We start from the raw sequence: 26078 nt of genomic DNA, 5'->3' as shown, positions 1-26078 counted from the left end.
TAATGGTAGGTGTGTTCTCAGTGGAAATGGACGTTTTCTATACCAACACTACATTGTCTTGTTTATCATTTATCAATTTGTTTGTTTATTTATGAGTCTATTGTTAATTTGATATTTCTAATTTTCTCTACACTAGTTCATACAAACAAATGTAGGGAACAGAAAATATTCGTTCTTTTCGAAACAATCTACAATGTAGATTTTACATCCAATTATTCAGATTGCAAAATATATAAAAGGTTTGTCTTCTGGTTTTTTATGTTATGCATATTGTTAATTTGTTGATTGTAAAATTACTGTTCTTAAGTTGGATACTTTTTTAAGTAATCCACGTTTGTAGATATAAAAGATTCAAATTAACGACGGGTAGTTTTGAGTCGTATATGGGTACGTTTATGAAATGCGACTGGTGGCTTCTCCTTTGACAGAGCAATAATGGTGATAAATGAATAGGATTAGATGTTGAAATATATTCAATGAGAGATGCACGTGATGAGGGTAGAGCATTTATGCCGGCGATTTTATATCCATTGCTACTTGTAGTTTCTTCAATTTCAAATATAAGCTTTTTTAGATACAAAGGTATACAAATTATACTTTTGACTGACATTGTATAGTGTTGTGATTTATGATATCCACAAATATATTGAAACAATAGGTCGAAGCTTTTGCTTTCGAAATACAAAGGCTTTCACTATCTACCTGTTGCCATAAACATTATTTAAATGTTATCTCACTGCCAGTAAAAATTTCATCCCTCGGATAACAACGTTAGCGTTTGCAAAAAAGTGTTCAAATATTTTGTTAAATCCAAATAGACCCGTCCCTTAAAGGACCATAAAAAAGTAAGGTCTTACTAATTGGTTAGGTTATTTATGACACCAATCCACACGTTAACCGAAAACCTTATATAGCATTTTCTTCTGCCAAGAATTATGAATTATGGGAATTATTTATCTCGTCTCTTGTAGATTGAGTTTTATCTGTAAATAGTGTCCTGTACAGGGTTGGTCTATGATTGTTAATCCATCTTTAAATTTCCAACCAGATTTCATCTTCAGGATGTAGTCGCTGAATATGATTTGGGTACAAATGAGTTTTTTGTAAGACTACTCACTTTTGATTAAGTAATTTATCAAATTTTCGACGTACTTGTAGGGTTTATGACTCACCCTGTGTAAATGGTAGTTACGAAACTATTTTATGTTAGTCAGGGTTTGAAACGTAATTTAGTTTCGAGAAGGAGAACGGCAAACCAGTTTGCTTACACAATTTTCGAAATTCGTGGAGTTATTTAGCACTTACGAACTTTTAACTTGTTAATTCCCATATTATACAAATAAATATGAATAATCAACTTAATCTCAAGCCGCAAACACCAAGTGTTAGTAGCATATAAAGTTTCAACTGTTTGCTGGAAAATCACTTTTTCTTTATATACCCAAAGGTTTTCCTTGAAAATAATGATACAGATTATAGTAGCAAAATCTTGTTTTCAAATTTTTTACGGTCAAATACTAACACGACGGAAAAATTTAGTGTCCTTTAGAAAGGAAACATTGTGTTTTGTGATAGAAAACAAGATATCTAATTAATAATAACATTTGAGATTTACACATTTCGCAGCTGGTCACTTTCGATCCGTATAGTGTGTGTCACTCAACCGAACACTTTATATACGAGCATATATTGAAAAGTTTTTAGCCTGCAACGTCTCTAGACCTTTCAAATGAAATGTTTTTTCTTGCTCTGCAAACCAGACCTACACAGCTTTTATTACCTCATCGTTACCGAAGAAAATTAACGACCTTTTAAACATTTTTTCAGTTGAAGAAAGAGATGAAATTTGACGGAGCTAAATCTGGTGAATAAGGGGCGTGCTCTAATAATTCAAACTCTAAATCACGAATTTTTTGCATGGAAACATGAGATTTTTGTGTGGGGGCGTTGTTCTGCAGAAACAAAACACCTTTGGATAACTTTCCGCGTCTTTCCTCTTTAATTTTTTCCCGTAGAGTGGTCAGTAATATCAATAGTAATCTCCAGTTATTGTTCTATCCTTATCCAAAAAATCAATCATGATTACTCCATGGCAATCCCGAAAAACTGAAGCAAGAACTTTTCCAGCAGATTTTTGGACACCAAACTTCTCAGTTCTTGGAGAACCAGAGTGTCGCCATTCCATCGATTGTTGCTTTATTTCTGGATCGTAGAAATGTATCCAAGTCTCATCAATAGTAACAATTCGGTTTAAGAAGTCTACATCGTTTTCAAATCGAGCACAGATCGAACGCGATGCTTCTACCCTTGCACGCTTTTGGTCAACATTCAAACATTTGGGGATCCATTTTGCAGCAATTTTTCTCATGTCCAAATTGCCGTGAACTATATGATGAGCGCGTTCGTATGAAATATCCAGTGCTTAGGAAATATCCGTCTTAGCCCAATTCAACGGTCTGATAAAATCATGTCATGAACTGCATCGATATTTTCGGGAACTGACACAGAAATTGGCTTTCCCGATCGGTCATCATCTTCAATGGAAAATTTACCTCTTTTGAAGCTTTCAGTCACAATTTCGGTGGACATCTTTTTTCTTTTAATTTATTGCGTAACTCTGGTCAAACTTTACACTGACACTTCTAATAAGTTATTGTTAGTTACTATGGTAAAGCAATATTTTGTTTATGCATGGAACTGGTCTAGGCTCGGGCCTCCTAGATATCAATACATCCTCGTATATGACTAGTTTAGTATAGTTTTAGGTACTTAACATCATTCAGGGCTGTTGCAAAACTTGTGCAGGTAACTTTCCAATATTTTTTATAGATATTAACGAATCTTGTTTACAATATTGGCTTTCTTTTGTTTTTCAAAGCTATTGGAGGCCTTAATATGAAACAAACAACAATTTGATGATTATAGAAAGATAATTTGAAGAACACTGAGTAGTGTCATAAGCCTAATAACACTAATAACATCAATATGGGTAAACGAGCGTAGTTACTACCCATTTGGGATCAGGCCCATAAGAGGACCTACATAAAACAAATGAGGCTAAATACTATTGGTAGCTCTTGTTGATTCTTCACCATGTCTATGGTTATACACTATCAAAAGTCTTTACTCACCCCATACATAATCCATTCATTAAATTTCAAAATAACACGCTTTAACTGATTTCTCTTTTATGTTGTCAAGCGAAGATCGAAACGGTGTCTTACAAACTTGAAATAATAGTGTCCATTATCTGTTTAAAACGAGCGTATATTTATATTTTGTTGGTTATTGAGACAACTTAAAACTTGCAAGTACCAGCTGATTTGTTTGTAATTATTCAACTATGAATTATTTCTTTGGTGTTTATGATTGTAGTTTAGTCCTGTAAGTCGCAACAACGTGCTGTGATTTTCGTCCTCGCAAATTCAGACTTGTTCTAAAATCTAGGCTAGCCAATAGAATTTAGAGTGCCCCAGGAGTCAGTACTAGGCTCTATTTGTTTTTATTTTTGGTTATAAACGACATCCCCTATCTAGACATCAGTGGTAAAATATGTCTAGTTGCAGACGACACTAGTTTCTCTTGAAGCAACCCAGATCTCATGGCACTTCATAGGACCATATCTAGAGACCTAATCACGCTTAAATCATGGTGCGATTCTAATCTTCTCTGTCTAAAGGATTCTAAAACTAAAGTTTTATCATATAAAAATACACTGCTTCCTTTTTTAACGAATATTACTACTATTGGCGTTGTTGAATCTGTAAAATTCTTAGAGCTTGTTGTGGACAATTCCTTGAAATAGGAGTTAAATATTGCCACCGTATATAAAAAATTACGTTCCTCCTGTTTAGCGCTGAGATCAGTTTTCAAAGAACCGAACTTTTTTTTACAAAATCTTTATTCCTGACCCCTAAACAGTACAGTGCTACTGGCACCAGGGTCTAAAATTTAACAACTAAAATATTTTATTTATAACAGAAATAAAAATCAAATTAACAAATTTCCTGTAATTTAGTGAATAAATATTTCAGTCTATTTTCAGGAGATAACTTTTTAGGTCACAGCACATTCTTTTCAAAACATCTTGCTCTGTTATTGTCTGCGGTATTCTGTTTTAGATTTCAATACTTCTGTATAAAGGCGAGTCTTGGGCTTTTTTTGCTCTTACAGATTTGTTAACTAGCTCTTCCTTCTTTCTTGTATTATGAGAGTGGCAATTTTTTAATTGCATTAGAGTTGTTTATGTTTTTATCCTTATCCACCTCCTTAATAGATTATTATGCCCTTATTGAGTCACATCTCCGATATGCCCTTACCGTGGGGTGCAACTCAATTTGAGCGAATCTTCAAATTACAAAAGAGAACTGTAAAGAGCAGAGCTCACTGCAGGGACTTCCTTAAAATATTGAAAATTCTGACTCTTCCTTCCTTATTAATTTTTGAATCCGTTTGCTCAATTCTTAATTACGCTTCTCCAATTTCAGAATGGTCGTTACATTCATAAACGCGAAGGACGACCTTTATCTACCTACTTCACGTTCAGAATTAGTTAAGGGCTCAATATTTGACAATTTAAAAAAATGCTCAATCACTTACCAATTGAAATCAAATCGATATTATGTTTTCTCGCATTTCACAATAATTTGAGGGCATATTCACTGGAAAGTGTCTTCTACTTTCTATACGACTTCGATTCTAATAATATTTAAATCTGGGCATGTTGCATACTGGTTTAAATTTGCTATTAACTTATTACTGTTACCTATAATTTTTGTTATTTATTGTGGTTTTCTTCTGTATATTGAAATTGAATTATTTTAATGCATCTAAATGTTCTTGATTTTAGGTCTCTTCTGTTTTGAAATTATTTTTTTTTAATAGTTTTCAAAAGAAAGATAAATTTTGACGTTTCGACTTTTCTTTGAGTCTTTATCAAAATATGATAATGACGACAATTTGCTTATTTATATTGATTTATAGATCACCTTCATCATAAAATCAAAATAAGGATAAAATCAACTTTCTTTCTTAATTCTTCTAATGAGAAAAATTAATTTTTCCTTCGTTTCCACATCTCAAATATATAGCAGTAATCAATTAAATTTATTAGAATTTACAAAATAGAGTTATAAATTTTACTTAAATTATTTAGATCTTTTTTATCATTTATAGCTTTTTCGTCTCTATGAATGTGAACTATTTCTAAAAATTCCCTTTTTCGTGATGAAGGTGATCTATAGATCAATATAAATAAGCAAATTGTCAGTGTCAATATCATATTTTGATCTTATATATTAAAAAAATTGATGATTTCCATTCCGAGTCCGTTCAGGCGTTCTACCCAACCGATTTGCTTAATTTTATTTTCAATGAAAGGTATTGATGCACAGATCAGTCATCAACCATCGAATTTCATCTAATTTTCACTATTCTCAAGTTATACTCAAAAGCGATTTCCCCCTGTACATTACTTATGGCAGTTTTTCACATACACACGTTCTATCCTCAATATCTCAGGTTCTATTCAAGATAGGTTTCGTTTTGGTTTAAAAACACTCGCTGAAACATCTTCTTTCTTTTGAGTTTTTGAACACTTGAATCGGTTGAATTGGAGAGGAGCTAGATGCGGACATTCAATGTGGAATTATGGATATTTGTAGGTTTTTGGCAATTTTTCTACTTTAAAAGATCTATATCTCAGGTTCTAATATAGCTACAGAGTTCGTTTTAGTTTAAAAACACTCGCTCTAACACCTTCTTTCTTTTGAGTTTCTGAACACTTAAATCGGTTGAGTTGGAGAGGAGTTATGGATTTTTGTAGGTTTTTGGCAATTTTTCTACATTCAATGATCTATATCTCAGGTTCTAATATAGCTACAGAGTTCGTTTTAGTTTAAAAACACTCGCTCTAACACCTTCTTTCTTTTGAGTTTCTGAACACTCAAATCGGTTGAGTTGGAGAGGAGCTAGGCGTGGACATTCAATGTGGAGTTATGGATTTTTGTAGGTTTTTAGCAATTTTTCTACATTCAAAGATCTATATCTCAGGTTCTAATATAGCTACAGAGTTCGTTTTAGTTTAAAAACACTCGCTTTAACACCTTCTTTCTTTTGAGTTTCTGAACACTTAAATCGGTTGAGTTGGAGAGGAGTTATGGATTTTTGTAGGTTTTTGGCAATTTTTCTACATTCAAAGATCTATATCTCAGGTTCTAATATAGCTACAGAGTTCGTTTTAGTTTAAAAACACTCGCTTTAACACCTTCTTTCTTTTGAGTTTCTGAACACTTAAATCGGTTGAGTTGGAGAGGAGTTATGGATTTTTGTAGGTTTTTGGCAATTTTTCTACATTCAAAGATCTATATCTCAGGTTCTAATATAGCTACAGAGTTCGTTTTAGTTTAAGAACACTCGCTGAAACACCTTCTTTCTTTTAAGTTTTTGAACACTTAAATTGGTTGAGTTGGAGAGGAGCTAGGCGCGGACATTCAATATGGAGTTATGGATTTTTGTAGGTTTTTGGCAATTTTTCTATATTCAAAGATCTATATCTCAGGTTCTAATATAGCTACAGAGTTCGTTCTTTTCTATTATAATGATTTCTGATACTTATTTAATGGATTTGATGCGAGCGACACTAGTAAAGACTTAAAGAAAAGTCAAAATTTATCTGTCTTTTAAAAATTACCAAAAAAAACTAATTTCAAAACAGAAGAGACCTAAAATTAAGAACATTTAGATGCATTAATATATCAAAAGGTCTAAGTTATTTTTATGTTTGCTATTTTAGTTTTTACAAGTTTTTGTCTACAAATAGTAACATTTTTTTGACAATAAAACTTTCCTCCGTCCCTCAATAAGTACCTACAGGAAGAACTTTGATTTTACTTTGTATAATACTAATAACAGAAACACACCCTTTGTTTAGTCATAAAACTTGTATAAAATTTGTGAAAATATAAACTTTCCGAACACATTGTATGGGTTTTTCATAATAGCAAAAAAAAACACCAATCATCTAAAATGTTACAACTAATAATTTGTTCATAACTGCTGCTATTTTACATCGATTATTATTGTAGATAAAACAAATATGACTGTGTAAGTAAAAATAAATATTGTAATTGTTTTTTTACGAATATATGATGAAAATCAATTTTCATCACAATATAATTAAAACTATTGTAATAGAAATGATAAAATATGATGGAGCATTTTGTTTATATTAGTCAATATTATTGTAAACATATCGGACATATTAGTCATGATACTCTTGAAATCAGTAAACTTTTTATAGTTTAAATACTTTAAACATTCACCGTGTTACCCGTATGTAGAATATAACGATCCCATCTCGTCGAAGAAGCCACCTAAGACCCACAGCCTACTTAAATACTAATTTAAAATAATGAGTAAATGAGTTCAAACCAGACATTCTAGTTGTGAGGTGGCGTTAAAGCCTTCAAGTCGTCCCCGAACGTCATAACCTCACCGTCTAACGTCGAAAAACTCTTTGAAATTATTCGTGTCCTGCTAGATTCCTCCTCCTTCTTCGGCATACCTGACTGGATTCCACGGATTGTCGAGTTTTAAAGGAAATTATGAATCATTCGCGTAGCTACCTTCGATTTAGTGACTCGATTCGCTTGCGGAAAGTAAATACAATTCTCGTTTTGTTTTAAATGACCGGTGCGATCGAGTGCTACCGCATTTAACGTTAGTTTTGTAGTTTTTTCTCATGTTTATAGTGCTTGGAGAATAGTTATCAAATAGTAGAAAATGAATAATGTTTACCATACAGGCTTTTATCCCAACCGGACAGATATGTGTTTTGTAAGTAATTATTTATTTAATTATTCAGTAGTATATGATAGTTTTATTGTAAATATATCGTCGATATTTGTTTATGTAAGATCAACTAAATATTTTTTCCTTACAATTGCTCACAACTTATCTTAAAAAAAAAGGAATGAAACTGTTAAATTATAAAAGCTATGTATGGAAATTGAAGATAGTCAAATGTTAAGTTACCCTTTAAAAGAAAACATTAATAAACAAAAAAAATTACTACTACTACAACAGGAAGTTTAGGGGTTTAGGTTATAGTATAATGGATTATTTGAGAATTACAAATCAAGCTCGTAGTGAGCGTTTTTTCTTTCCAATTCCCCGCTCAAACACTCTAAGATTTTCTAAGTGATCAGATCCTATCACTTGACAACTGGGCTTGCAAATGATTTTGTGAATTTTGACTACACGCCGTTTGCGCCAACAGCCACCTTCCAACGTTGGCTAAACATTGGACGAAGGCCGGAACCTTACTAATACAATAAAATCATGGCAACAAAGTGATGCACAGCATACAATAGATGAAAATTCTTTTGGAATCAACTGGATGCCGGATGCCAACGTTGGAAGCCAAACGTCTGAAAGTCTTTGTCAGCTAAATTAGGAGCGTTTTCGTAGTGGAAATGTGGCAAAATTAAACATCAAAGTGTACTAACTCTAATATATTCTTAGCTTTCGAATACTTATGTATTCGTCGTCTGGGAAATTATTAGTTAAGATTTGCGGCGGTTTTAAATCATTCTGTTATGAAATATTGATTTCATCGATTTCAAAAATCAATGTTGAATTGACGCTTGATAGAAATATTCAATATTTCTATCAAGCGTCAAGTTTCAGAATCAGCAATTAAAAAAATTCAATTTTGCTTCAGTGGATTGTGGCAGTTTTATTTATTTTATTATGTGACAAAGGAAAAATTTTATTTTTCTATCAGTAACAAAATTGAGACACTGTCAAATTATGTTGGAAAAGGAGCTAGATTTTAAAGTGACTATTTTCAACAGAACAAAATTTTTTTGTTACAGCTTGAATTGTTCGATAAATTCCATTTTGCATACTATTTCTTAGAATTTCTTCCTTTGGTAGATTCCATTCCCACCTGATTATAATTACTTTCCAATTTGTGCACGAAACCCATGTGCACGACGCTCATTAGCTTAGCACACAAGAATCAATTGAAACAAACTTCTTTTGAGCTGTGTGTCAAGTATCAAATTTTAATATAAATTATTTGTTGCCGTGGCCACGACACAAAATACTCGGTTAATTGAACACATAATCTCAATTATACCATTTGTATTTAAAGCAAAATTTTGAAGCTCATGAAGATTTAACTGGTGCTTGAAGGGCAACGAGAAAACGCACAGATATCAAAAATGGCAATTTGGAACATGCGTTTGAAGTTTTGTGCACCCATTGTGCTCGATTATGTGATCAAATTGTACAATTGGAAAGCAATTTATTTGTATCTATCCCATATTTTTTATCGTCAAGAAAAAATTGGCATCAGAGGGTGATAACACCTTATTCTTGCGTCTTTATAAATCGTTGGAGATATGGTGATTTCCATTTTTACCTCTAAATCAAATGGATGATGATTTTCCACTCGAAGTTTGAGGCTACGTTTTAATTATTAAAAACAATGGAAAACTGCGATGAATCCAAAATTATTGTTTCCATTAAGCGTTCTAACTAACCAAAATAGATAAAATCTTGCCTGGACTCAAAAAATGTTCATTTTCTTACACTCCATATCCAAGAAAATAGAAATATGTGTGATAGACAAAATATGGAAAGTAAGGTTTTTTATTTTACAATGGAGTTGAAGATCATGAAAAAAAATCAGGTTAACCAAGTGTAGGGCAATATTTTGAGGACCCAGGTCGAAACAACTAATTTAAAACACATTCAAATACGGTTCTTTGAGCTGTGGAGAAGTTATGAAATAAAATACGTCCTGGGGTCCATAGGATATGAGGAAAATTCAGTCACGGCCTATGGACTCAACGTGTTAAGACCCAATATCTCAAATGTAACGAACTGCAAATAAAAACAAATCATTTAACACGTATTGAAGGGTTGCCACAATATATGTAGTAATGATAATTTGCGTAAGCACAAAATTTGAATATGCAATACTTTAGGTTTTTATATTTCTGTTTAACCGCAGAATTTACGTATAGGCTAGCTTAAACAAAATAAATAAAGAGGTTTAAAGAATCCATAAACTGTTCAATACACGGGGAATTCCATTTAAGAAAGTCCATAACTGCAATCATTACGCTCGTCACTATGTATTTTGGTAACCATACAAACTGATTAAAATCTTGTCTCTTCATTTTTCGATTAGTGAGACATTCCAGATTGCTCTATACTTCAAGTTAAATTTGTAAGGTTATCTAGTATTTCAATATAAGTCGAAACTGTTTAAAATATTACGAATATAACGAAAAATCAATCAACTACCATATTCACTGGAGAAGCTATTTCAAGAAGACCCAAAGAAACTTTGAACTACCTGAGAGACTGCAAACTAAGTATTAAAATCTAGATTTAACGATCGAATGTATCAAACCTCAATTACTCGCTAATAACCCTGCGTGGTTGATGACTAAAAAAAGAAGAAAAAAAAGGTAGAAATCTGAAAACAATCACACGCATGTTTCAAAAATTTTAATCTTTTATTCATAATTACAAAACGGTCTCCTTGTATTTGATAAATCATTGTTAATAGTCCAGGAGCTCATACCGTGCATGTAATTTTTTTTTATAGTTGAAAACTATACGAATTGAAAACGCGGGGTTTGCATGGATTCGTTGAGCTTTGTGTCGAGTATCAAGGTCATTTCAATACAAATTATTTGTTGCCGTGTCTACGACACAAAATACTCGGTTAATTGAACCCATAACCTCAATTCTAGCATTTGTATTTAAAGCAAAATTTTGAAGCTCATGAAGATTTAACTGGAGCTTGAAGAGCAACTAGAAAAATAAACAGATCTCAAAAACGGCAATTTGGAATATGCGTTTGAAGTTTTGTGCACCCATTTTGCTCGATTAGGTGCTCAAATTGTACAATTGGAAAGCAATTTATATGTCGAAATCTGAAAACACAGTCTGACAACAATTTTCACCAATCACACTCTTATTTGTATTTGACAAATCGTTGTTAATAGTCCAGGAGCCAGAAAACTATAGGAGAACTGAAAACGCGAAGTTTGCGTGTATTTGTAAAGCTGGAAAAATTTTTTAAACAATCTATAAATGTTTCTCTCTCATGGTATGAAATGGTTTGCCTAAAGTGTATTCGATAGAAAATTTTATTCTCTTTCAGAAAAAAATTACGCAAACCAATTTTTTTGGCACGGAGAGTCAGGCAAGTTTCGGTTGAGGGAGGAAATTTCTACATCATTACTCAACATGATTTTTTTTATTTTGTTCGTTTTAACGTCTACTTTAAGATTATCTTGCTCTACGGGTTCAAAAACAGCCGGAAATATCCAACAAACCATATTAAAATCTATTGGCACCGAACTCATTTTTCGATAAATAGAAAGATAGTCAATGAATATAATCTAGAATAAATGATTCTTTGTGGGACAACTATTTCTAAATGCGGTCATTTATTACTCTTCGTACTTTATGAATAAAATCCGGAACTTTTGTTGTTACTGCCTGCTAACGAGAATATATAAAATTCTTTTAATGCGTTTGTATCTCACTTTTCCAATTCGCCTTTTATATAATAAGGTTCATATTGAAAAATATGATTCATACATCACAGATGATGGTTCTCGGTATTATCTCGGTTGACAGATACAGTCACGTTATAGAAAATTTATTTAATTTAATTTAACGATCCTATAAAAGTATAAATTCCGTTATGTCACTTGACAAAATAAGAATATACAGAATACTTTCCTACCCAAATGGCATAAAGATTATTGGTTAGTTGTGATAACCATAATTTTAAGTTATATATACTATGTTGGTTGAAATATTATGAGCTCGCGAATGATTTCGAATTTATACGTATTTTTACGCATTTTATACCTCGGTAAAAATCAGAGACAATAAAGATAAAAAGAAAGAAAGAAAGAATCATAAAAAAACATCACATTACTATATATGATAGAAAATTTGCTTGAAAATAAAATATATGTTACGAAAATTTATTATTATTTAAATAAGAACTACAAAAATCAAAAAGATGGCAAGAGCGGATGTAATTTGGGCGCTAAAGGATTAATGTACTTTTTACAACATGTAAACTAGGCGCCAAGACCGAAGGGTCATTTTAATCCTATGTGTATTTTGGGTGCTAACCGACTGAGGTACATGATTTATGAAATACAGTTATTTATTAAATCACCGACATTTATAATAAGATATATTTTTGTATTTTTAGATTTTCCTATAAGAGAAATGACCTATTATCAAGGTCTGAAAAAATTTACCGTTAAAGAGGGCTACTTTGCACTTTATTTAAATGAAAAATCTGCCCTTAATAAAGTTTCCTTACAACATTTTTGTAACACTCTACAGAATAAAGTAAATTTTATACTTTTTTATATTTTTATTTAGTACTTAAGTACATATAAAATTAAGTACATATAAAATAAGAGATTTACATAACCTAACCTAACCTACTTAAAAATCCATCAACTTTCCCTCTATTGGGTTATTTTATGATTTGACCTACCTGCACTTCTTAGCGCCGAAAATACCTGTCGGATTATCTACCCTTCTTGGTCAGACAGGTAAAGAAGGATGGTTAGCGCCCAAATTACACCCGCCGGATGGCAAATGGTCTTAACAGCGATTAAAAAGAACGATTCAATAAAGAACAGGATCTATTCTTATGGTACAAAGCCCAAAAATGACTTTTGTTTTATATATACAGTAAATATACCAGAGCACCGAGCGAGGAAGATATTAGATACTAGAATGGAACCAAAACTGTGAAGCCAGCAAAAGCAGCAAACTCAACTTTCTTGTAAGATAACTTTTTATCTGTTTTAGTGTTATTACTTCATTTGCCTACTTAGAAAATACTTTTCTATCCACAACCAAAAAGATTTGAATGAGAAGATTTTATAGTTTTCGACATTTGATCCGAGGTATAGCTAGCCTTGCGATGTTGAAGTATTCTAATATTTCTTGTATTGTGAGGATGGTCGAGCATATAGAATATATTGAACAAATAAGTAGTTTGAACACTTTTTATTATTTTATAAATAAAACTGAACATATTTCGTTCCCTATTTAAGTGAGGTGTTCTGTGATTTCGAGAGAGAGATAAGCTTTATTTTTATTAGAAAATTTTACAATTTTATGGTCACAATTTTATATCAGATAATATAAAAATTCCTTACCTCACACTAAATTGAATTATGTTATTCTACTGAGTCTATGGTAGATTGTAGAATTCTGTCAGAGAATAATAAGGTCTTTCAAGCAGAAATGCCTTTGTCAATCTTCGGAACTTATTAAATGTATTTTTATTTTAAATTCTGAATTTAGCTGATTGAATAATTGTTTGGCACTGAAGATGATGGAAATGATAACCAGATCAGAAGTGGGTATAGTTGAGTAAATGTCCAAATTCTTTCTTCTAGTAGGCTAGGTATAAAAGGGTATCTCAGTTGAGTTGTAAAAGTGTTTTCGAACGAAACAAACTGATTCTAAATTGAAAAAAGCGTGGAGATTTGAAATTTTGTGTTTTTTTAAAATAGAAATGGCAATGCTTTTTACTACTCAAACCAAAAATATAACGAATAGTGCTTTTTTGTAATCGGATAATAGATCGAAGAGGTGCAAACGACAAGACCCCCAAAATGGCAAACAATAGCAAGGATGCGATTCGAACAATGAGCAGAGGATAATTTTTTTTACATGTACATACCATTGAAGGGCACTGATCGAATTTGAGGTCGTAGTAAGTCACTGTTGAGTTTTAGAGCTAGTTAAGGTAAATGAAACGAAAAATGGATGGAGTATAGCATAAACTATATTTCCCTAATCAAATAGAAGACTGTTACAAAGATAGTACTTCGTTATTAATAGTTATGCTTAAATTAGTAGTTACATAAGGTAGTTGTGCACAAAAAACAGTGCACAAGACTTGGACGCTTTAAGTTTTAAAATCTGGTTTTTTGAAAATAATTTTATGTTATTTAGGTCATCACTAATTCGATCCAGAATAATTGGAATATCGGATTTTTAAAAGGAAACGTATAATTGTTAATCGTGATATATTGGAGCCTGGGGTCACTTCCGTTTTTAGTTTTAGATTTTTAATAAAATCGCAACGATATATGTTATGTAGATATGATCTGAAAAAGTGGATAGCTGGTTTGAAAAAGCCAATAGTATCGAATACTTTGTTAAAATCAAGAAGCAACAAACAGGTAGCCTCTTCTACATTTTTCCTAGATCTTATGCCATTTACCAATTTAACCAAATTAGTTGACCGGAAAATATCCTATAGTTTGATTGATTATCTGGCATGATGATAGACGAGTAGACGAACTCACTTGTTTGATTGTATATGTGTTTATCTAAGATTTTTCATACCACTGGTAATATGCTACAACAATAAAGCTAATAAGTACTCCAAACCACCCTTGAAAACCTATTGTATTCTGCGCAATCTCCGGCTACGCACTATCAACCAAGTATCGAAAAGACCTTCCCGGAAACGGTTCACAAACAATACTTAAGTATTGGTTGGAACACAAAACAAAGTCATATAACGGTAACTCGGTTGGAACAATTAATCTATCTATTCCTTTCTATTGCGCAGAATCGTCACCGTTCGAGGACGGTTTTTTGATGGGTTAGAATGAACCTATATATTTCACACAGCAGTTACATGATATTTATCAAACAATTCGATGGTAAAAGAGTAAACTGTGTGTTGCTTGGTATGTTCAAGATTACGAACTTCCTGTTTGGATACATTATTAATTATAACTTTGAATATCGCATAATAGAGATCCGTCCTGTTTCAAAGGCCAAAATATCGGTTCTTTGAGCAGTGTAGGATTTTCTAAAAGGCAGATTACGCTAATTTTTGTAGACAACATGTGTGCCAATATTTAACCCTTAGCGATAAATATTAGGTGTTTTATTCGCATGAAACTCGATACTTAATCATTGAAATTTCTGGGTGTGATTAGTAATATGTTGGAAAGAAACACCTCAAACCCACTTCACAGAACCCAATGAAATAAACCTTCTGTTCGCATGTAATTGAATACCTACTTAGAAGTTAATCGACTTTCTGGGTGTGATTAATAATTTGATGGAAAGAAACTTATAAAACCCTAAGTCCATAGACTCCAAATAAATAAACGAAAATTCGAGCTCCATGTAATTGCTGAATCTAATTTAGAGACATATAGCACTAGAAAATTCGATAGAACTTTCCACTCCACTATATAATAATTCCAATAACAAATTTATCCTCACATTTCATAGTAAAATAACGATTCCAAGTAGTACATTCTATTGATAAATAATTGAAAAGGTACAAAGTTCTTCTATTTTACTAGAGGCTTCCCAAATTTAGAGAATTCTCCTTCAGTCAGTTTTGATATTTCTTCAGATTTTACATTTGGAACAAATTGCATCCACGCTAAATAAACTGTTTTAAATATTTATCAAGTTAATAACTTCAACAAAAATCTAATAGCTAACTATGAGAAATAGTTATGAGTTTATAAGTATCTAGATAATCCTAACAGAGTTAACAGATACATTTTTTCAATCATCCATATTTTAAACCTTTGTTAGATATAAAAATATTTTCTCCTTATTCTCCCATAGTTCTGAATGTAAATTACTTCACGGTCTCTAAACTTGAATCATGTTATTATAAGTAATTGCTGCTATAAACGACCGGTCAAAGTTTTTATTCACAAGATAAATCATTGTTAGCGCACCTGGCAATTTTCCCACAACTTTTAAGTTTTCACATTTAGGTACATTCTTATCGCCGCATTCCAATAGAAAACGGAAATGGTTACTACAATTAGTGCGTATCGAACAATGATGAAACTAAAATTACCTTAAATAAGACAATGTAATTATTTTATTTTAGTGAGTGTTCTGTTATTTGTTTTTGATTTGTTTCAGTAAAAGAATCTATGAAAATAATGAATAGAAATTCTATTATCATAAAATTTTCCAACGGTATGACGTCGCCTTTCAAATAATCTGTCACTCATGCTGAACTTTCACTTTCTCAAAGAACTGGAAAGATGGTTTAGTTCTTTTTTAATTTTACCTTCGATCAATAGGTGCAAAAACGTTGTTTGCCGATGCGTCTCAGAATTTCTTCGTTTTTCAATCTAGCCGTCCAAGGCACCTTCGTAAACCTTCGATTTGTTAATTGCAGTTGTCTTCAATGTCCTGCCTTCCATCCCGTAGAGAAGCACCGACCAAACGTTGCACTTCACAAACCTCAATCGTAGGTTAAGATGAAAATCGGGGCAAGTAAGCACTCTTCGAAACCTCAAGAATGCCGATCGGGCTTGTTCAATGCGACATTTTATTCTTTGTCTGATGCCCAGTCTTTAAGGAGCCAGATTCCCTGATTTTTATGCACCATCTCTAAAGGCATTGCGTTAAATGTTATGGTGGCGCATTTCTTGTCGCATACCCCTTTTGATCTATAGACTCCGTTGACCTTTCACTTTCTCAAAGAACTGGAAAGATGATTTAGTTCTTTTTTCTTTTTACCTTCGATCAATAGGTGCAAAAATTGATATTTGTTGTTTCGTATAATGTGCCCTAGATCCGCCGCATTTCTCTTCTTAATTAATTGAAATAATTCACGTTGTTTGCCGATGCGTCTCAGAATTTCTTCGTTTTTCAATCTAGCCGTCCAAGGCACCTTCGTAAACCTTCGATTTGTTAATTGCAGTTGTCTTCAATGTCCTGCCTTCCATCCCGTAGAGAAGCACCGACCAAACGTTGCACTTCACAAACCTCAATCGTAGGTTAAGATGAAAATCGGGGCAAGTAAGCACTCTTCGAAACCTCAAGAATGCCGGTCGGGCTTGTTCAATGCGACATTTTATTCTTTGTCTGATGCCCAGTCTTCAAGGAGCCAGATTCTCTGATTTTTATGCACCATCTCTAAAGGCATTGCGTTAAATGTTATGGTGGCGCATTTCTTGTCGCATACCCCATTTGATCTATAGACTCCGTTGACCTTTCACTTTCTCAAAGAACTGGAAAGATGATTTAGTTCTTTTTTCTTTTTACCTTCGATCAATAGGTGCAAAAATTGATATTTGTTGTTTCGTATAATGTGCCCTAGATCCGCCGCTCTTCTCTTCCTAATTAATTGAAATAATTCACGTTGTTTGCCGATGCGTCTCAGAATTTCTTCATTTTTCAATCTAGCCGTCCAAGGCACCTTCGTAAACCTTCAATTTGTTAATCGCAGTTGTCTTCAATGTCCTGCCTTCCATCCCGTAGAGAAGCACCGACCAAACGTAGCACTTCACAAACCTCAATTGTAGGTTAAGATGAAAATCAGGGCAAGTAAGCACTCTTCGAAACCTCAAGAATGCCGGTCGGGCTTGTTCAATGCGACATTTTATTCTTTGTCTGATGCCCAGTCTTTAAGGAGCCAGATTCCCTGATTTTTATGCACCCTTTCTAAGGGCATTGCGTTAAATGTTATGGTGGCGCATTTATTTTTCTTGTCGCATCCCTCTTTTGATCTATATGTTATCGCACATATAGGTTTTCAATATACCGGATATCTTCTTTATGGAGTGTTAAATGACTGATTAGTTCTTTTCTAATATAATTTGAATAGTAACGGGTTTTGTTTTGGGAAAAAAATATTAATTTAAAAAAAATGTATCATGCTTAAACTTATAAGGGAAATTGGTAGAATATAATAGAATACAATCCTGTTTTATTGATCAATTTTCAAAACTATCCAATTTTAAGATTTTTTTCTAAACAAATCAGCGGTTGTAGGAAGTGAAACATATGGTTTTGTTTCGTTTGATATTTTTAGTTCCAAACTAGTCACTTTTGCTTTTATGTTCTTACCGTATATCGTAGGGCATTTTTTATCTTCTTCTATATTTAACAGGCGCCTGAATGTATAATACCATTGTAATTAGCGTGGTGAAGAATGAAATGTATTTAAAAAAAAAAGGAAATTATTTGGCAGACGAATTGGAAATTCATTTAGAACAGGGCATTTGCATTTATTGCAAAGTGGCTATAAAATAAATCATTAACAACTTCAGAATATAAAAACAAGGATGTTATGTATTAGAAACCTCGAAAAGATCACCACTAAATTGGAAATTAACCAAATTATATGAAAAAACGTATTATCTCCGATTTCCTAATAAATCTACGTTCCACAAAGATTGCTTGGTAAGATTTTATATTTTCAAATCATCACCAAAAATTTACAGTGAGAGTAATTCATAAAAATAACTGATTTTTAATGTTATAACATACAGGGTGTTCCGGGACTTGATACAAAGAAATTGAGAGTGAGTAAATAACATAAAAATAATGTAATAATAAACATTTATATGAAGATTAGATTAGTTGAATTAGTTGAATAGAAAAACTACGTAGTTAACCTTCTACAGTTCCACAGTTATAAAAAAATTGTAAAAGAAAAAATAAGATTCGCAATTCATTTCTTCAAACAGTTATATCTTCTCTTATTCAAGTTTAAAAAAATGTATATTGAGCGGTAATATTAGGAAGGACTATGAGCTCTGGTAAAAATTGTACATAATCTGAACCATCTTATACTTAGTTTAGTTGTTTGGACTCTTGTAGTACTCAAATAAGTGAATAATGAGGATTTCAAATCATACCAAAAGTCATTCATGTAATGGTTTAATTTTGAATCAGATTTTACTTTCACTATAAGGTTAAATCAATATTCTCAACAAACTGCCAATACGAAACTTGCAGAAAAACCAGTTCTAGATGTAATCGTCCCTGGAAGGAATTCTTGTTTCAGTTGAATTGAAAATAAAGGTTGTCTATGTGAACGATACGTTGATTACAAAGGTACAAATGATGAGGGGTTTGTGAAAAGAGGCTGGTATTGACACCACCTTTTAATAAATGCTTTTTTTTCAGGCAGTAAAAATGTTTTTCTACCATAACGAATACTAAATCAAAACACATGGGATTTTAAAGGAAAAATATATAAATTATAAAAATATGTATTCATTTCGTTAGATGTAGTTTCTTTATCTACAAATATTCTTACTACAATTTTGAAAGAATTAAAGAATACACAACCATGCCTAAAAATGAATTCATCAAAGCTGTAGAACTGAAATTTACGAGGATGATCCCAGAAATACTTGGCTCAACAAAGAAAACACAAAAATTTTGGAAATCTATATATTTATTTCTCATCGTTAGCTTTTTATAATAATAATTGTCAAGCTCCACAAAATAGACATTAACTGCGACATCATCTCTTCATTATTGAAAAATCTTTGACCGCCGAGCCATTTTTTGTCTGGAAACAGAAAATACCCGATGAGACTAAATCTGGTGAATAGGGTACATGAAGTAGCAATTCAAACTTTAATTCATTAATTTATGCCATTGCAATAACGGATGGTGGAGATGGTGCATTGTCTTAATGAAACTACACTTTCTTCTTAACTGATTTCTTCGCTCAAACGTTGCAATGAGTTCGCATAATACTCGCCGTTGATAGCTTTCCCTTTTTCAAGATAGTCGATGAAAACAAACCCACGTACATTCCAAAAAAACAACGCCATGACCTTACTTGCAGATAAAACATTTTTCGCCTTGCCGGTTCTTCCTTATCAGCTCATTGTTTTATTTTCTATGGGTGTAAAAATTAGACTTTATTTCTGTAAAATTATTATTTTATTATTCACGATGCTGTTTTCGTTCCATGGTGAGCAAACGCGGTGCCTATTTTGCGTACAGCTTTGCTTGCGTACGTCTGCTAACTCGCGTACATTCTGTTGACAATCCTCCAGTTCCGCTTTGTGGATTTTCTTCAAGTCGCCACCTCATTTAATTGACGCGATGCTGGTCTTCGCAGGTCTTACAGCCTCGTTTATACTGTGTCAATGATATTTTTATATTTGTTGGACTATTGTATTGTTGTATTGTTTCACATAACGATAAGCATGTTGTATAGATTGTGCCAGGTAATTCTGGGATCATCCTCGTCCATTATCCAAATATTTCACCAAACTAAAATCTGAAACACCTAAAAACAAAGTAATATTGTATATCAAGTGCCTTGTACTAATTGTGACCTTGTCTACATGGGGCAGACATCTCAATATCTAGAAACTAGATCAAACGCTCATGCGATAACAAAAAATAAAACTGCATTAACTAACCAAGAAATATTAAAAAAAAAACATACATTCAAACATTCTAATACACGAAAAAGAGAATTTTTAGAAATGGTTCATATATAAAGCTATCGAAGATAAAAAAGACCTAAATAATTTAAGTAAAATTTATAGTTCCATTTTATGAATTTTACTAATCATTTGATTGATCGGTACTACATATTTTCGAGATATAAAAACTAAGGAAAAATTAAAATTAAAACCAATTTCTATTTTGATTTTATTCTTATTTTGATGTTCTCGATGTAGGATCTATTGATTGATATAATTACGCAAATTTTTAATATCATATTTTGATAAAGACCAAAGTAGGTCGAAACGTCAATTTTTACATGTTATTTTAAGCTGAGTTCCATAGAAAACAGATATAAAATCAAGACCAATCATCTCGAAAACCAAAAGGTTTAAGAAGTAAAAAGTTGAAAAATATTATATTAAATATATGTACATTTTTTCTTAAAGATTTATTTTGGATTCTGTCTGCTTTTAAACGAAATCTGTTATAATGTTTCACATGAACAGACTAGAGATTGAAGGATTCACCATTCATGAGTAGCAAAAAAATATTTAACATTAAATAATTCTTAAAAAGTGACGTGACGAAAGACATAAAACTTGGCAAACTCTGAGATAGGTTCTAAAAGCTCATCCCAGCTGCTTCATTCTTTGAATTGCTTAATGATTTTAATAAGGTAAAGGTAATCATCAATCTTGTCTTATTTAGAAACATCATCAATATGAAAAATTCAATTTTGAATTGAATCCGTTTACTTTGATTTCTTGTATAACTTTTGAACGTGTTTTGTGTTGATTTATTTAGTGTCTTCTTGGAATGTTTCGTTGGATAAATTTTTTGAAAATTATCTCTGCGTGCCTCGATTGACTAGAAATTTGGAAGTTTATGTCGAAATATTTTTTACTTCGGTTTAATGCGAATAACTAGGTAGTCCTTAGCAAAGTTGTGGTAATTGGTTATGTTTCTTGATTTAAGTTTAACTTTGTTGTTGTCGGGCAAATAATAATAAATTCCTTGATTCGAGATCGGAAATTGTTTTTTTCAAGATATGAACACAAAAGTGTTTTTTTTTCATTTTTTATATTGATCAATATGTGTTATTATAACTATCGCCGTTGTATCTGCATAACTGTTTTTGTAAACATTTACGATCTTCAAAAACCTGACCTGACCTTACTGAAATTGTTCAAATTATTATGTAAACAAATAACAATAAATCAATAGTTGAATATTGTTTATGGAAATAGGTATTTTAAATGGAATTATGAGGAATTTTTTTATATTAGAATTTGTTTAAGGTTCTAAACACACAAGTGTATATTTTGAAATTTTTTCAAGTTTTGTTAAGTTCGGACTAGTAAGGCATGATTTTATTTCTCACCGGCGACTTAGTCTTCAAAATATAGGTTTAATGTGATAATTTGAAAATTTGAAGGGCAAATCTCAAATATAATTAATTGCAATCGATGTTTTGTTTTCATCACATTCATAAATGTGGTTTCACATAAAAAGACATTTCTACTTGCAACCATTGTCCGATTATTTAAATATTTATCACTATTACTATCTAAAACTAGTGACTTAAGATTTAAGGCTGATTTCCAAGTCTGCTAAACTTATAGTACCGAAAAAGACATAAAACTAGCCAAACCTTCAAGCTCACGTAATAATGAACATTATTTCAAATTATTTGTATAATATTATAATATCGGTATATTTGCTGGAAGTTAGATTATGAATATTTTCAAAGTCTTCATGTTTTAATTCATTATAAGTTAATTGCTTCTCTAAATGACATCAGAATGCGTTTTATATCTCTTAGAGCTCTAATAGATTCTCTTAATGTAAAAAGCAAGATCAGGAAACCATTTTTGATGTTTTTTATTGAAATACTAAACTTTCTCAACGACTTTGAAACTACGGTTTGTGGAAATTTCAACTTTTTCTTATTTTTTATAAGGGTGCGATACTCCCTCGCCGTTATGTTAAGGCGCGTTCACACTGGAGTAACATTTTCCAACATAATATAACAAAAACTTGTTAGAAACATAAAATGTTTATATTTGTTGGAATATGTTGTGTTGCGTTGCATAAAGTTGGTGTTGCGATTCAACATAAGTTGTAGAATGTTGCATAAATCTATTTTATAAAGATCAAAGAATAATATTAAACAAAGTGAAACATTTGTCAACATTGCTTCGATGTGGACGGATTGTTGCGAGTTGAGATCTGTAGCAAATTGAGTATAGCCTTTCTACAGTTTGTATCTGCTTTTCTAATCACTGGTGCAATTTTTTGCAGCAAAAATTCCATATCTGAACTACTGATGCGGAAAAAATTTTAGAAGCACCCATCGGTTCGAAGTTCTAATGAAACGTTATCTTTAATTAAATCCTGTCCACATTGTTGCACTAGTGAGAACTAGGAGTTTGTTTTATGTCAATGTTTAATGAATTTAAACATTTAGCAACTTAAAATTGCTACAAGTTGCCACATGTTGCTCCAGTGTGGATGTACCTTTATGCTCATGTCATTAGATTATTTTACTTAATGATAGAAAAAAATTGATTCAGTGGAATAGTCAACAGGATGCAAACTATCATCCCTTATATTAATCTTCCGTGGTGTATTGAATACCAAAATACTGGCCGAATCACTGTACTAAAATATTATGAGAAAAATTAAATACTTTAGTGTGTATCAAATGAATCTAACAAGGATTTTTTGTAAACTGGACTTTTGAATATCCACCAATGAGCAGAAAATCCACTAGTGACTAAAAATGAGATTTGAAATCGATCAGTTTTAGAAATCACTTCAGTGTAAGTATCAGTGATAATTTCACTTTAGTGTTAGCATAATATCACATAGGATTTTATCCTGATTGATGTTATTTAAGGTCAGGGTATTGTGTGGGAGACTAAAGGATATCGACCCAGTAATAATCTAATCTAAGACCTTTCTGGCGGTACGGATATCAATTTATAGCAAGGCGACTAGCTACTTTTATTAGTTGTATAATATTTAAAACAAATATTTACTGTTTCATCGGCTGTGTTGACTTGGTTGTATTCAGTAATATTTTTTGTTAATATATGTACAGTGCTTTTCAGATAAAAGTATCCACCTTTAATAACTTTTGTAATACTGGTATTTAGAAAAAATCCAAAAACACGTCAATTTATGTTGGAAGGGGCAAGCATTATGGCTTATTTAAACTTACTGGAAAAGCCACCCCCTCACCCCTAGCAGCATCCCCTTTATTTTTTTAAATTACTTTTCATATTTTTTATGTAAAATTTGGATACTCATCTTTGAGCTGATTTCAAAAATGTATAATACTTGTAGGTTAAAGTGGTTAGTTTATGAGATAAACAATTTTTCTTTTAAGAGCACAAATTTTACTTATTATTTACTTTCACCTTATTTGCCTGTACTAAAATGGGTTGTACAACAGTTCAAACTCTTTAATCTTTAAAAAATGCAAACAACAAAAAACTCTACTTTTTATTAAAGTTTGACAACCTCAGGCTCAACAACCCCAATCGTTGTCAACAATAAGTAGAGCGATCGGTGTTTCATCTTCTACAGTTTTCCGAGTTCTACATAAATTCAAGTACCACCCATACAAAGTTAAGTTGGTGCACGAGTTGAATGAAGATGATTTTGATCGTCGTCTAGAGTTTTGCGAATCAATGACGCAAATTATCAATAACAATCCACAATTGTTAAACAATATTTGCTTTTCTGATGAATGCTCATGGTCATTAAATGGCATAGTAAGTAGGCATAATTGTAGATATTGGGCTGAAAGTGATCCACATATTATGCGTGAATTCCATACACAACATCCCCAAAAGTTAAACGTTTGGTGTGGTATCCTAGGTGACCACATTGTCGGACCTTTCTTCATCAACGGAAATTTAAATGGTGAATCATATCTTGAGTTACTCAGGAAAGGGGTTGACCCACGTATTACAACAATAATAGAAAATGATGAGCTCCCCCTCACTATGCTATGCCTGTCCGACAATTTTTAAACGAAACATTCCCCGCTTGTTGGATAGGTAGAAGGGGGCAGATGATGGAGTGGCCACCTAGGTCACCGGATTTAACACCCCTAGACTTCTTTTTATGGGGGTATTTAAAAACAAAAGTTTATGCTACCCAACCAGAATCTCTGGGTGATTTACGAGAGAGGATAGAAAATGAATGTCGACAATTAAATCCAGCCGTATTAAGCAATGTCAGAGAGGCATTTCAAAATAGATTATACCATTGTATGGAAGTGAATGGTACTCATTTTGAACACTTATTGTAACTTCATAATAAATAGCACAGTTAAAAATATTAAAGAGTTTAAACTGTTGTACAACCCATTTTAGTACAGGCAAATAAGGTGAAAGTAAATAAGTAAAATTTGTGCTCTTAAAAGAAAAATTGTTTATCTCATAAACTAACCACTTTAACCTACAAGTATTATACATTTTTGAAATCAGCTCAAAGAGGAGTATCCAAATTTTACATAAAAAATATGAAAAGTAATTTAAAAAAATAAAGGGGATGCTGCTAGGGGTGAGGGGGTGGCTTTTCCAGTAAGTTTAAATAAGCCGTAATGCTTGCCGCTTCCAACATAAATTGACGTGTTTTTGGATTTTTTCTAAATAGCAGTATTACAAAAGTTATTAAAGGTGGATACTTTTATCTGAAAAGCAGTGTATAACACGGGCAAAGCTTTGGTCAACCACTGATTTCCTTGTGAAAAATGTTAATTTTATACCGCCACAGTATCCTCTATATATTAGTTTTTATATACCGACAGTTGATGAAACGTAAACATCATTACCTGCATTGTTAAAATTATTGTGTAATAAAATGACTTGGGATAATAAATCTAGTTACAGCATCTGGAATGAGTATTTATTATATTTTATGATTTTACGTATGAATTTTTGTTTAAATATTATACAGGGTGTCCCACTATGAGTTAAAACTATCGTTTGGGTTTTCGGATAGGATCTTTTTAACTAAAATATTTTCAAAGATGGCTGACTTCCTGTTTTACCGAAAATCGACTATAACTTTATTATTTTAAACGGAACACCCTGTATAATAATTCATTTTTGAAACCTAAGCAAAATTTTAGTATACTTTTGTCTAATAACTTTTTTCTAAAAATGCATACTTTTTGAGTTATTTTTTTTTAAAAACTTTATAAATTATATTTTTATTTTACTTTACCCTTAAAGATATGAAAATGGTTCTTGTTCGGCTGCTTTGAGCAATGTCAGATGTATGTATTTGAATTTATGTTGAAAATAGTTTCATTTTATACAGGGTGTGTATAAAAAGTGTTCAAAATTTAACTTCATAAATATGAGATTTCTTTATTTTTTTAAATAGAACCACCCGGTTTTTTCTATTTTAATGCAATTCAGGCGTAAAAAATAAGGCAAATTCATGTATAATTTGCTATACCTTAACCTTACCGTTATCTAGATATCAAATGTTATCTGTAAATTTTTAGAGATGCAGGTGTGGTCTAAATTTTATTTATTTGTTACTAAATTGAGAACGAGCCATTTTAACAATTGATCAAAAATTGATTAATAACAGTTAAATAAATGTCATTTATTACAAAGCCTCCTAAAAGTATACATAAAAAATTAAAACTTTTTAAAAAATACAATAATAATTTAAAACCTCAAATATCTCGCAAACGACTAAAGTTGGAATGGGATTAGTAAATACAATTTGATTTTCTATTTTTTTACAGACCTTGACAAGATAAAGGT

At 31.8% G+C, this 26078-nt stretch overlaps 1 protein-coding gene across 1 annotated transcript in view; it reads left to right on the top strand.

Moving 5' to 3' along the window:
- The first annotated feature begins 7421 nt into the window (after positions 1 to 7421).
- The window catches only part of LOC130442168 (phospholipid phosphatase homolog 1.2 homolog), a 65074-nt gene continuing 46417 nt past the window's right edge, over positions 7422 to 26078 (top strand). Inside the window, exon 1 of the mRNA XM_056776261.1 lies at positions 7422 to 7836. Within this exon, the coding sequence (XP_056632239.1) occupies positions 7783 to 7836 (54 nt within the window). The 5' untranslated portion in view covers positions 7422 to 7782. The remainder of the gene's footprint in view (positions 7837 to 26078) is intronic.

The sequence above is a fragment of the Diorhabda sublineata genome, chromosome 3, assembly GCF_026230105.1.
Source record: "Diorhabda sublineata isolate icDioSubl1.1 chromosome 3, icDioSubl1.1, whole genome shotgun sequence".
In the NCBI taxonomy this organism is placed as follows: Eukaryota; Metazoa; Arthropoda; class Insecta; order Coleoptera; family Chrysomelidae; genus Diorhabda; species Diorhabda sublineata.
The sequence above is the reverse complement of the archived record's forward strand: the minus strand, read 5'-3'. Positions and strand labels throughout refer to the sequence as shown.